We start from the raw sequence: 14,557 nt of genomic DNA on the forward strand, positions 1-14,557 counted from the left end.
ATTTTTCTTGTCTTTTCCATATTCTAGAGACTGCCCATTCCTTGGCTCATAGGTCCCTTCCATCTTCAAAGCCAGAAACAGCCAGTCAAGTCTTTCTCACATTGTATCATTCAAACACTGACTCTTCTTCCTCCCGCTTCCACATTTAAGGACCCTGGTGGTTACACTGAGCACACCCAGATAACCTAGAATAATCTCTCCATCTCAAAATCCTTAACTTAACCACATCTGAAAAGCCCCTTTTGCCATGTAAGGTAGCGTATTCACCAGTTCCAGAGATTAAGTAATGGGCACCTTTGGAAAGCCATTATTGTGCCCACCAGAGAAATGAAAAGCAGTTTCTGAATTAAAAACAGCAATTCAGGCAATGAAATGAAGTATGAAAATTCCAGAAAATTGCAATGGCAAATAGACATACTTAAGTTCAACCAGTACTCAGAGAAGGTCAGAGATGACAAAAATAAAAGGAAAGGAGGCATGTACAGGGGAAAAAATCTAGTTATACTAGGAATCCAAGAAAACCTGGATAAAGCTGAAGTCATACAGCTTGAAACATGAGAAAAGTTATTGTTTAGGAAAAAAGATCTCAGATTACTGGGTTAAGTTTATATAAAAGTTAATTAAAAGCAACTAAAATTAAACATAGCTTGGTTAGATTTTGGAATCTTAAGGGTAAATTTAAAAATTCTAAAAGTACAGAAAAAATAAAACGAAAAGCAAAGAAATCAAATATCTAGAGAAAGAAAGAGAAAACAGATTATCGCCAAGCTTCGGCTACAGAACTCCAGAGGACAGAATACTAGCAATCAAAATCTCCATTATATGCAGAAAATGTTTAAGATCCATAAATTCCACAGCCAACTACACTGATGTTCTCTTATGGGGACCATAAAGAACAGTCCCAGGGATGCAAGAGCTCAGAAAGCACATCATCTACATTTCATTCCTAAAGAGAAGACAAATGCAAGTAAGTCATGAGAAAAGTAAAAATAAAAACACAATAAATAAAAAGAACCACAGGAAGCATCAACAACCCACAAAACACATGAATCTAAGTAATTGCCCTTCATATGCTTATAAACAAATAATTTTTGAAAGTATAATTATAAAAGTAATAATTTAATAATAATCTGATAAAAATCACTGTATCAATAAGAACTTGAAAATGAGAAAACAGAAATATGTAAATATCTGTTCATTTATTACTCAAGAATCAAAGCATACTATTTAAATTGCAACAATAATTTTCCAAAATAAGTTTAAAAATGATGATTTGAAACTCACCAAATTGAGTAATTAATATACTCAAGTAGGATGACTACTTTCACATTATTGAAGAAAAACAGAGTGAAAAATAGGGGAAAAAGATAAACGATGTACAGAATGACAATTTTATGAAATTTATATAGGTAAGGTTATAAATGATTTTTTCTTCTTTAGAAAACTACTATTCTTGCAAGAAATTTAGGGAAAAACAGAAATATAATCAGATAAAACAATAAATACTTTTTTAAAGTTTATTATTCTAAAATCCAAATCACTATAATCAGAAATTTCTCTGTAATACATTACAGAATTCTGCCCTGCCCAAGAAACAAAGATAAATAAAACAGGATTATTCCAAAAATAAACTGTCCTTAAAGCTAAAAAGAGAAGTCCACACTCACGCCCTTTCACATCCACCAATTACATCTCAGATGATGGGGTGGAGAAACGAGGCTTCCTTGGCCGCTCTACAGAAGAGATGCTCCAAATCTGAGAAATTTACCTCACCCTGTGTGTGATCCCCAAAGAAGTCATAACAAATCTACCAAGCCTAAACTCTAAAGAGGCACATATGGTGTTCATCTTCACTATGCCCTCCATTTATTCATTCGCACATTCACAGACATTTATGGAATGCCAGGTGTGGGCATGGCACTGCACCACACCATGCCTTCAAGGGGTGCCAAAATGACACACCTGAGTGCCTACTGTGGAGCCATGCACAGTCCACCCATGTGTTTTTTAATTTCATGAAATACGATTACATATTCATTAGCCAAGTGGAAAAGGGAACACTCATAGCTCATAGATTAGCAATCGAACCTATTAAGTATTTAGATAAGAACATAAATATCTACTGACATTCTAAAAGAGAGATTTTAATCTATGCTGGGTAAAGGACCAGTAATAAGATATAAATCAAGTCAACCACGTTGCCCACTTCCTGTTTTCTCATTTGTAGAGTAAGGTATGAACCATCTCCAAGGTTTCTTCAATTCTAATTCTTAAATCTAAAATAATCAAACCTTCCACACACTTCCCCCCTCCCAAAATAAGACTGGAATAGAGATAGAGTAGAATTTAATTGAATGCCAATAAGTCTCCATTAACAAGAAAAACAGTTCTCATACTGATTAGAGCCTCAAATTAAAAACAAAAAAAAAAGTGGAATGAGCTGCCACGAGGATTAGAAAATAGGCCACAAAACAATGCTGATACAAAGTAACAATGTTTTAAAGCTAAAATTGTTAAAATAGCTAAAGAATATGCAACTACTAGATTTTTAAATTTATCTAAAAAAGTACATAAAATGCTACTTCTTAGAAAGTAACAATGTACATGAATATGATTTACATGGATGTAAAACACACTATGGAAAGCAAATTGTAAATCAATGAAAATACTTTGTATCTGTCACAGGCTCAGATAAAGTGGCAACATCACACTTGACAAATTTCCAAAGAAAGAGAATTCTGATTTAGTTCTAAGAGGAAGGAATGGAAAAATTCACTAAAAACAGTAAGACACGCTAGAGAAAAATACAGTAGTCTTTTAAGATGCATTGCAGAGCTACAAACAGAGGTGACCGGCAGCCCTGGTAGCAGATTGTCAACTACGGAGATAGGGCATTACATATCACTGGGAAAAAGAGGATGAACCCTTGACATTAACTGAGGCATTGAGTTAGAACTGAGATGCAATCATTAAGATAGGAGTCTTGAAGATTTCCATCTCAGTGAAAGAAGTAGACCAGAAAAAAATAATCTACCCAGCTGCACTGGGGAAAACAAGGAAGTCTGTTTGTTTTAGCTTAGGCTCCAGGTTGGGAAATAGATAAATTAAAAGACTCACTTCGGAAATCATGATCCCAAGCCTATCAATCACACAGTTCAGATTTGAAGTCAGACTGTCAAGTCTGAGAACCCACAGAAGGATTAACACAAACCATGGTTCTCAGCTTGGGACATTCCCACCCCCTTACCACTCCGTGCGCCTGGCACCAGCAAGCATCAAACCTCTCCGGAGGGCCAGACCTCAATGCAGCCTCACAGGATTCTCTCAGATCAGCCCCGCTGAAGACGAATTCATCATCCAAAAGAATAAAAACACACGAGGGTACCATGTGTGAGAATCGGCAGAACAGTCCACAGCAGGATTAGACCCAAGAATATCAGATTAAAGACAAAATTGAACCGATTGAGTTTTAGCATGCCGGTTTCCACTTCAACTGGTTCAAGAGTTACCCTTGTTATTTCTATTCTTTAGTGCTTAGTCTTAATATTTTAACTTGCACACTTGACTTGAGGTCTCAAGGTAATCCTCTTCCCTTGAGAAGCTTTCCCTCCAATGCCTCTGCTCCCATCTGACATGACACTGTGGCTCAGCTTTTTCTTCCATTTATTTTGAAACCTACCTAGAATTGCTTACTGTTACTGTTTTGATTTTACATTTTCAAAGTTTACTTGGTTATCTTTGAATGAAGCCAGCATAATCATTTTACAAGAACAAGATTAAGAGTAAAATAAATTATCAGCTGGCATTATTTAAGAACATAAATGAGTTCCTAAATAAGAAAAATATTTATGTATTTTTATACAATGTATTCATATTATATATACTATATATTATATAAATATATTTATATATTTTATATTTATATATACTAAATATATATTATGATTAAAGAGAGTTCATTCCAGAATGCAAAGATGATTTAATATTTAAAAATCTGGTGATATAATTCAGCACGTGAACAAATTCAAGGAAAGAAAAAAAGCTAGTGATCATCTCAATAGACAAGCAAAATGTGTTTAGTAAATTTTAATATCCTTTCATGATAATTTGGCAATCTAGGATTAGAAGGCAACTTCTCTAACTTGATAAAGGTATACCACAATTGTCATATTTGATGGAAGTATTCCCTTTTAAAACAGAAACAAAACAAAGCTGACTCAATCACCAATTGCTTTTAGCATGTGCTGGAGATATAGCCAAAACAATACGAAAAAAAAACAAAAAGGAAAAGAAGAAAAAAAACTTACTGTTTTTCACAATTGATATAATGTTACATATAAAATGCAAGATAATTCATAAGCAAACTGTATTAAGAGAGTTTAGTAAATTTGCTGGATTAACTATCAAACCACATGAATCAACTGTTAGTCCTATGGAAATACCAGAAAAATATTTTAAAATTATTATTTCAAGAACAACACATTTACAACCACCAAAGCTCTAATGTATCTAGGAATAAGTCTAAATATTCAAAAGCGTACAAGAAAAGCTAAATAAATGAAGAGAGAAAATATTTCATGGGCAGAGGAAAATGTTAAGATGTCAATTTTCCCAAAATTAATATATAAATTCAATGTGATAAAATGAAAATCCCAAAAGGGTTTTCATGAAGCTTGACAGGCTCCCTGAACATTGATATGGAAGTACAAAAAGAATTAGAGTGGCTAAGATAACCTGGATGACAAAGAACCAGATGCCTTATGGAAAAACACATTCTATTTCAAAGTGATAGTAGTAAAGACATTGTGATATTGGCAGAAAAATACACAAATAGTCAATGGAATAGAGAGCCAGAGACAGACGCTTATGTGGTAACTTGATATAAGAGACATGGCTTTACTCATCAATGGGGAAAATGGCATAACTGTTCACCTATATGAAAAAAATAAAATAAATTGAATATCTATGACACATCATACACAGACATCAATTTCAGGTGATATAAAGACATACGCAAAAAGAATACATATATGACTTGCAAATAGGGAGATTTTTCTAAAAGACGAAGAGACGGACAAAATTTGACTAATTAGAAATTTAAGATTTCTGTGCTATAGAAGTCTTTATAACTAACGAAAAGCTGAAGATTAGGAGAAAGTGTGGCAACAACATAAAAAAGGCTTAGTGTGCAGTGAAAGATAAAGACTTCCTACAAATCAAAAGGAAAAGCCACATAGTCCAATAGTAAAACAGGCTAAGACGGGGAAAGTAATTCACAGAAGAAAGCAGGCCCAAAGAATGATTAACAGATAAAAAGTGAAACATGTAATAATGCTTCACTTAAAATTTCTATTTCTTGGGAGACAGCAGAGGGTATGGGAGATAACATTATAGATTTACAGCAGCTGAGAGTTTAGGCCTTAGAATCGGTGAGACCTGGGTTCAAATTCCAGTTATTTAGTTTAGTGATGATATGACTTCAATAAACTGCGCAATACTCCCCTCTCAGGAGTTCGTGTCCTCATCTGCAAAATGGATAAAAAATATGACCTTCTTTTAAGGATTAAGTACCAATTACTCTTTCTGTAATATCTGTTCTCCTGCAACTTTTAAGTCAAGTCACACCGAGGGCTTGAACCTTCATAAACCAAACACCAGCTCTAAAGTACACCCTTCTTGAACCCACAGATCAAAACAATATAATGTCATCCTACGAAGAAAATGAAAAATTATTTTCCATTAGCGCTTTTCATAGGCTAATAGAATGTTTCCTTATCTTGTTCCAATTCATTTCTGATTTTTTTTTCAATGGTGTGTGTGAGTTGGTGTCCAGGCTCTCTATTTCTTCCAATATATCACATTGCCTTACTTATTCTGACTTTATAATAAATTCTGATATCTGGAAGAACAGGTTTCCCAACGTAGTTCATCTTCTTCAAGATTTATTGGCTAATTTTGACCTTTTGTACTTTTATATAAATGTTAGAATCAGCTTAAAGGTTTCAAAAAATTGGGGGAACTTTTTGTCGTGATTGCATTCAATCTATAGATGCCTTTGCAGAGAACTGACATCAAGTCAATGAATCTTACAATCCATCGACACAGTATCTGTCTTCTTTAATGTCTATTAATATAAAGTTCTATAAATTTTCTCAAAGAGTTCTTCCACCTATTTTATTATTAACGTTATTCTTAGGTACATGATATTTTCAATGACCTTGTATACAGCTTTTTAGGAAATATTCTAATCTAAAAGTTGTTTCTTTTTTATTATTGAGATATAATTGACATATAACATTGTATTAGGTTTAGGTGTTTTTCAAAAATAGGACTGTATACCTATTTCTTTAAGCTTTTGTTGTATTCCGCTACACTTACTGTACTCTCTAATTCTTACAAACAGTTGCCTATACTCTTTTTTTCTGTGACTAGCCTAGAGGAAAGCAATAAGATGTGCAATCAGAGAGGCAGCATTTAATATTTAAAGCAATTTATTTTTAATAATTTTAAGGGAAAAATCATGCAAAAAAGTTCTCATAAGAAAAAATATATTTCTGATACATCATTTGAGTTAAACATCATAGTATAACTAGGACTGTAATCCTCACAGATTCTCCATCATTTGCCACCTTGTTCCTTCTACCTTTTCTCTCTCTCCACTGTCACTGAGTTGAATTCCCATCTGCAGGTTCAGTGTTCCCGATTTTTCCAAGCTAATCTTGAATAAGACAGTGGGCTGATCAGCAGCTGAGTCTCTCCATCTTGCCTTTTCTCACAGAAGTGGGATCTGACCATGACTGCTGAGTCCTGAGTTCCCATTGGTCATCCACACTCGATCCAGCATATCAGAGGTAAGCTCTGAACACAGGCCATAGGGCCAGGATTCTTCCTGAGTCCTCCTCCAATGTTCTAGCCAGGTTACTTCCATAATCTGATCAACCATCATTAACGGAATGCTAATCAGAGTTCTAGAGTATGCAAAGCCCTTAGAGTTGGGGCCCTAACCTGAATCCAGATGGACGGCTCTTCCTTCCAGGCCTGAAGGAAGACTCCAAAACCTCTCTATGCTGGCTGGTGGAGGTTCGTCTACGTGCAAATATTTTTAAATCAGGCAGCTACCTCATTCAGCAAGCACCATACCCTACAGGACTTCTACCTACAGGACTGGAGTTCTGGCAGGACTGGAGTTTTTGTTCCCAAAGGTTGTCTGAATTTTTGAAAACTGTTTCATTGCCCACCTAGCCTTTCAGGCAGTAATCTGCTCCATGGCCCTTTCATACACATTTTGCCTGACGCCAAAGAACAGGTATCAACCCACCATCACTTCTCTTCCAGCCTGAGCCTGCCCAGGATAATCATTTACGAAATGGGATAAGTTTAACTTAAGGGCGGTTCTTAAGTGATGCTATGAAATTACCAAATAGCAGTATCATCACACAGCAAATGAAGGTTGATTTTTTAAATGACAGTCTTATTACAGCAAGGTACAGTTCTTAAAAAACACAAATCCCCTGGGCCCTATGATTATGATCTCCTCAGCTGGTAAAAACAGCAGGGCGTTGTCCCACCTTAGTGTTTATTCCTGGAAAAGCTGCAACTCAAGTTCAAGGAAAAATAGCTGGAGAAACTAGGAGCGTGAGAGGGAAAATGGGCAAGCCGCAGCACAATGCGCAGGGAGAGAGAGAAAGCCACATCACTTTGAAGGATAAAGAGGTGGCTCCATTAATCATTAAACACTAAGCCAATTAGAAAGGATGCATTAGAAAGAAAAAGAAACAAACGTGAAAGGTCTCATTTATGGTTCACTCTAGGTATCCTGGTACAATTTAGTCTTATGAATAGAAAACTCAAAATGTGCCCTCAGATTCTGAAATAAGATAGTCTCTCAAACTTGATCTGAGTTTATAAACACAAAAGTGGACACAGACGAATTTAAATTGCAATATGAGAACAAATTTAACTTCTAATAGAAACATGGTTCAAGATGGAGTAAGTCAGAAATCTCAATGTTTATCTCCACGTGCATTTATTCCTGGCAATCCACTGGAGTTTTCTGTAGAGTGTTTATCTAACTTGGCTTTCCTTTGATGGATCCTCTGGCATACTACATAAGCACATCATATACACAGACCATATGTAGAGGTAACCACTTTCTCCCTGTAAAGAACTCCCAGAATAATTATGAGGGAAAAGGAAGGAACTAACATATGTCAGGTATCTATTAAGGGGATGATACTGTAAAAAGCACTTCACGGATATTTTGCCATTTAAACTCTTGAGCACAGTGTATATTATTTGAATTCTAGAGATTAAAAAAAATAAAGCTGAAAGATATACCTATATTGAAAGATCCCCTAAGCTACAGGATTTGAACATAGATTTGAACCAAGTTTCACCTGGATCTAAGCCCATGCATTCTCTTTTCTCAGTTCCACGTTAGATGAAGCCAGATCCCACTATGTCTTCATTGTGTGGCATTGGAAACATAACTTCACACTGCAATTAGTCATTCACACTTTAGTCTAAAAGAAAGCACTATCAAGATATCTGTGATCCCTTATATTAGAGACTAATAATTTAACAACCATTTCTTTATTTATAATAATTGCAACCATTTCTTTACTTTCGAGCCTTCAGTGTATGTCTCATTTTTTAATTCTTCAGTGGTGAAATATTCTAGTTAATATGTCAATCTATTTCCTCACTTAGAGAATAAAGGGGGAAAATGGAATTGGGTTTTTACACCTTACAAGTCATTGAATATTTTCTAATCAATGTTTTTAAAAGATAACATATCCACTGCAAAGACACTTTTTAGAAAAGCAATTGGGGAATTCTGAATATGGATGAGCATAAAATGACACTAAAGAGTTGCTTTTCATTTTGTTAAATGTAATAATAGTATCATGGTTACGTAAGTGAATTATTTTAAGAGATACATACTGATGTATGAGGGTAGAGATGAGATTACATGACGCCAAGGATTTGCTTTAAAATATTTTATCCCCCCCCCAAAATGGGAGAAAGCGAAACAAGTATGGAAAAATCTTAATAACTGTTGAATCTAGGTGACGACTATATTTGGATTCATTATATTATTCTTTCTACTTTTGTGAATGTTTGGAAACCACTATAACACAAAGTCCTAAAAAAACAGAAGTCTTTCAATCTCAAAAAATGCAATCTATTTAACGTGGAATTCAATTGCTTCAATCCAAAAGTACCCACTCTCTAAAAGAAATAAAAACTCTAAGGCATAGATTTTGGAAATATGATGGATTTTGTTAGGAGAACCTATTGGTACTGTTGTTCACAAACATCAATCTTCCAACAGACAACAAGCAGAGACCCCCTATGTTGTATCAGAACGCTGGATACGAACGAGAAGAACAAATCTGTTAAGACATTAAGAATGGGTCCAAATCATGTCTTTATTTAATGAAACCTACAGGAAATCATTTGGCGGTTCAAAATATCTTTGTATCCTTGGCTTAAAACCAAGATAGCTACTCAGCAAATGAGAGACAAAAATGAAATACCTTGTAACATACTGATGGAGAAAATTCCTCACTGAATCTCAGGTGTAAGATCTGAATACCTTTAAAATCCTCAAACACCTATTCTGGTGTCTCATACCAGTCTTGGGTTTGAGAGAGCCAAACCACTCATTCATATACTGAACTATTGACCCTTCCATTCAAAAGGAAAATAAAACTTTTAATCCATACTCTACCCACAGTAACTGGATGAACCGCAATTAAAGTAATGCTAAACAGAGTTCTAGAAACAGAAAACGGTCATTAAGAGTGGCAAGTTTTCTGGTTTCCTATTCCACCTCCATCCCTCCCATATCCACAGGCTAGGAACACATTAATTTAACCTAATGATGAGCGTGTTCCTGTCTGCAAACACATCCCTGGAGCTTCCTTTGGGTAAGGAAGCTCTTTATCGGTGTCTGGACTAGCAGAACTATAAATCAGCTACACACACACAGAGCCTTCCTGCTGCTGCTAGTCCAGTTTCACCTCAGGATTCAGCTAGCCTCGTAAGAACAAGGTGCTCCCTCAGCATAAGAAAACAAAAATCCATCTCAGGAGTACAGCAGGAATGCGAACTTGTCTCACTTCAAAGCACAAGGCATATCTTTCACGAAACAGCAATCCCAGCAGGAGTGACAATGAAAGCTTTCTTCCCTGGTATTGTTTGAAACAATCACAGGCTATTTGTTCTTATTAATTAGTTTATATCTAGTATTTTCAGCAGCCTTGATTAGAAAAATGCTCTTTGTTACCAAATGAATAGAGTAACAAACCCAAAAGTTGTTTTTTTTTTTGTTTAGTTGTTGTTTTTGCCTTAGAAAAGGATTGTCAGGCCTTTCACACTTGAATGTGGGTTTATCTTTACACAGATCCCTGAATTCACTCTAAAAGAATGCAAGCTGATGTGCCAGACAATGCCAGCCTAAGCTGATTGAGTGAGTTGCTTATTACGCCTCGCCCAAGGAGATGCTGCATTTAAATTACTTTTCGCGTCTCTGAACCTGGGGTAAACTTGATAATAGGAGAGAATACATCAATACAGCCTCAGCCTTGGACTAAAATCCAAATGCACAAATTACATGTGAGGAGCTGACATATTCAGCAGGCCCATCATCAACCAAAGGATCCTGGGAACCAAGCGACCCAATGGTCTGCTCCTCTCCGGAAGAGTAGGCTGCCTCTCCCTGTGACCAGCTTAGAGCTGACTCCTTCCAAGTAGGCTGAGTGCCTCTAGCTAGCAGAAGCTACTGCTGTTCCCAACATCTGGGAAAAAAAAAATAATGGGACTCACTAACCTGGTTGAGATTAATCAATGAACTTGTTCAACAAAATTGTCCAAAGTCGGGGTTTGAACCAGGTCTAAGATTCAAAAGCACACAGGCTTCTTAAGATTAATGCGAAATTCTTTCATGTGGCTTAGAAGGCCCTGCAAAATCTTCTCCAACCTTGTAACCTAATCCACCCACCCCCTCCACAGCCAGAAGTACGCCGATAAATATTTAACAATGGGCTCTTAGGAGTGAGGGACTGTGTTGGCCAATTTCCATGGTGTCCATACTCCACCGTGGCTGATTTCAAGTCACAAGCATAAGGTCAATCAGCTCACTAAATTCCTGAAAATTTAACAATCAAACGTGTGAGCTGGCAGAGCTGGCTCTAGCATATTGCTGCTTACAACAATACTACAAATATCACGAACTGACATCCAAATGTTATGTTCTCTCTCCTCTTGGGACATCTGACATTCACACATGCTATTTCCTCTCCCTTGCCAGAATAACTCATGCTCATTCATAAGCCCCCAGCCTGGTAGTCTTCCTTCAAGAAGCCTTCTCTGATCCTCCAACTTCTTCCCGGGTGCTCTACTCTACTCCTAAAGAATCTATACTTCCTATATCATAGCATTTGTGACAAAGCATTGTGATTTTTTATTTCCTTATCTGCATAGTTCCCACTACGTTTCTAAACTCTGGCAGGGCAAAAGCCTTGCTTATCTTACTTATTCTTGTATACCCACACCTGCCACAGTGCATACTGAACAATGATACCAACTAAGATGTATTGAGCAATATGCGCCAGACACTGTTCTAAGTTTTACATATTATCTCATTTCATCCTTAAAACAATCCTACGAAGTTTGCTTTATTATGATGATGCTCATGTTGCAGATGAGGAAATGGAGGCACTGAGAGAGTGAACACCTTTCTCCACCCTCCCCCCAAGCCTCAGTTAGTAAATACTGAAGCCAGGATTTGAACCAAGGTAGTGACTGAAGAGCCTTGTGCATCCTTCGAGACGAGTATTTCTTGACTTTTTGTTTTCCATTGGTGACTCTCAAGAAGAAAAATTTAATTAAACTTAAATTCTCCCTAATGAGAGAAATTAAATACTAAGGAATAGGATTTCATCAGACAGGGTTAGAGTTCTGGAGGGATTTTTTCATCTCCCAAGATCCAGCTTTTGCCCTCTTGGGGTCAACATCATCCCCGTTGACAATGTATGTTCTAGACCTTTCACTATGCATTTACATTAATGGACCATATGTTGACCCCTAAAAACATATGGTCTTGTTTTACAGTTTTAACGATATCTTCCTGTAAGTATTATTCTGCATCTTGCTTTCTTGTCTCTCCATATCTTCGGGAGATAGAGCCATGTTGGGATAGATAGATAGGTATGTATAATTTTTTAACTGCTGTGTGGTATTTAAATCATATCAACATTCTGGACTTTATGAAGTCCTTCCACTATTGAATATTAGAAAGTTTTGTACTTCTTGGCCTTCAACCAATGCTTCAATCATTCTGCATGTCTCCTAGGGTTCATATATGAGTGTTTTTCTAATGTGGATATCAAGATGGGAACAGGGTATGTGCAAAGGTATATAATTTTAATAGATACTGTCAAATTACTGTCCACAGTAGACTGTACCAATTTACTTTCCCACAGAGAATTTACAAGAGTACACAATTCCCCAAGTGTTTAGATTAAATATGACCTCTTTCTACCTTGGGCAGTGTTAAACATTTTAATTAAATGAATCATTTGAAAATATTTCTATTACTCACCAGCTGACAGCAGCTTGTGTAAAATGGAAGGTGTTTAGATAAAATGATGCTGTTGGAAATGCTGACAAATGACAGCAGCAAGACTGGGATGCTGAAATGCCTTGTCCAGAAAACCTGTGCTAGACCCAATTCACTTCACAAAAGAATAGTCATTGCATGGGAACAGCTGCAGTGGACTTTGAAATGGTGACTTCAGGTAATGGGCATTAAATCTTTTTACCCATTCACCAAGTCTCTTGGGCACCAAAAACACTATTGAGAGGAATGGAAACCCAACACCCAGAGTAAATGAAGTGTTGAAAAGGCAATGATCCCCTTACCAGAAAGAAATATGCATGAAGGTGGGAACACTCAACATCTCGGAAAATAATACTAAAAGCTTTAAAACATTAAGGAACAGCAAGGACTTTGTCCATATGATAAAATTCCAAGGTCTTTTAGAGGACAAAAAAAGGATTTATAGTAAATGAAGTAAAAATTTCCCTTGGCCCCTTTCTCCTCTCTCTCTCTCCCTCTTCCTTTCCTTCCCTCCCTCTCTCTCTCTCTCTCTCTCTCACTCACACACACACACACACACACACACATCCCTACTTCAGACACCTACAAAATTTAGTAGTTTGCAAAAGGATACAGAAAAAAAGTGTGGAACCATATTCTGGTTATCATCAAGATTCAAATTTCAATCAATATGGCTCTTTCTCAAAGGTATACTTTTTTCTTTAACGTTGTCCTAAAAATGATTGTCCTGAATGAGATGGGAGGTCACACTCTAAAAGGAGGAAGAAAAGATGAAGAAAGAACAAATGGGAAACTACACTTGCTGAGGACCTTCTATGTGCTTTGCATTTATTCTGGCATTTAATCCACATAACCGTCCTGTGAGGTATGACTACCTGAGAAAAAGTGAAGCTAAGCAAGGTTAGCATGACTCAGGCTCCTTATCCAGCAATCTGGATGCGAATTCAGGCCTCATGACTCCAAAGTCTGTTTCCCTACTGTACCACACTGCCCGCTGGGACTCCAGGAGTCTAGTTAATACTTGAATAGATTAGATTGTAAAATAATCTGAACAAAGGCAATGTCCCTCCCATATTACTGTTCTCCCTTCGACAGAAAAATAACTCATTACTGGTGTTCAGAAGTTTTTGGAATTGCATTTTCTCTTCAAAGTTCCTAGAACAGGTCAAGGAAAAATAATCATCATCATTATAGGAGGAAGACAACGAGACAGCATTCAGAAAACTTGTTATAAGATTAGATCTGTGCTGAGATCTTTCGTTAAACCCTAGAAAAGCCAAGAGAGGGAAAGCAGCAGGATTTACTACCGACAGTCTTGATGCGGCGTTTAATGCCTTTAGTACAGCCAGACAGCCTAAGCATTGAAAACCAGGGCCCCCTACAAACAGAGGCCGGTTCACTAAAACCACTTGTTCATTGTTCCAGTTGCTTCTTGAACTAAACAGCACCTCCCTCACAAAAGCACTATTATCCAAATACCCCTCAAATGATCGTTAGAAGAATACACACGATCCCTTGAATCAAACACATTTTCTGAATATTTGACAAATATTTAAATATTCGACAAAACTATGATTAGCCCAAACCTATGCCGGGTTGAATCACTTACCTGGGGCTGTGAAATTACAGGGGTGGAAGTAAAGGCAGCAGCCATGGCAGCTCCGTAGTTGCGGGCGGTGACCAGGCCCCAGCACTGCAGCACCAGACACAGGAGTCAAATTCCCTCGGTTCCTGATCAGATCGCGGTCATGCTAGGAGAAACCGTGTACCTGGAAAAGGAGTGGAAAACCCACATTTAGCCTGAGAGGACCAGCATCTGAGAGAGAAGTACCACTGGCCAGAGGAAGCAAAAACCTCTGCCCCAAATGCCGGCTACAATCTCAATGAAAAGAAGAACCCAGTAGGGAGCATCTAACACCCCAGAGGCAGGAC

General features: G+C 37.0%; 1 protein-coding gene across 6 annotated transcripts in view; it reads right to left on the reverse strand.

Moving 5' to 3' along the window:
• The window catches only part of LPAR1 (lysophosphatidic acid receptor 1), a 133,526-nt gene that overhangs the window by 61,808 nt on the left and 57,161 nt on the right, over positions 1-14,557 (reverse strand). For all 6 annotated transcript variants that reach the window (XM_046643277.1, XM_046643270.1, XM_046643297.1 and 3 more), the window contains one exon: positions 14,235-14,394. In XM_046643277.1, coding sequence (XP_046499233.1) covers positions 14,235-14,279 — 45 coding nt within the window. In that variant the 5' untranslated portion in view covers positions 14,280-14,394. The remainder of the gene's footprint in view (positions 1-14,234; positions 14,395-14,557) is intronic.

Source organism: Equus quagga, chromosome 1 (assembly GCF_021613505.1).
Source record: "Equus quagga isolate Etosha38 chromosome 1, UCLA_HA_Equagga_1.0, whole genome shotgun sequence".
Taxonomy (NCBI): domain Eukaryota; kingdom Metazoa; phylum Chordata; class Mammalia; order Perissodactyla; family Equidae; genus Equus; species Equus quagga.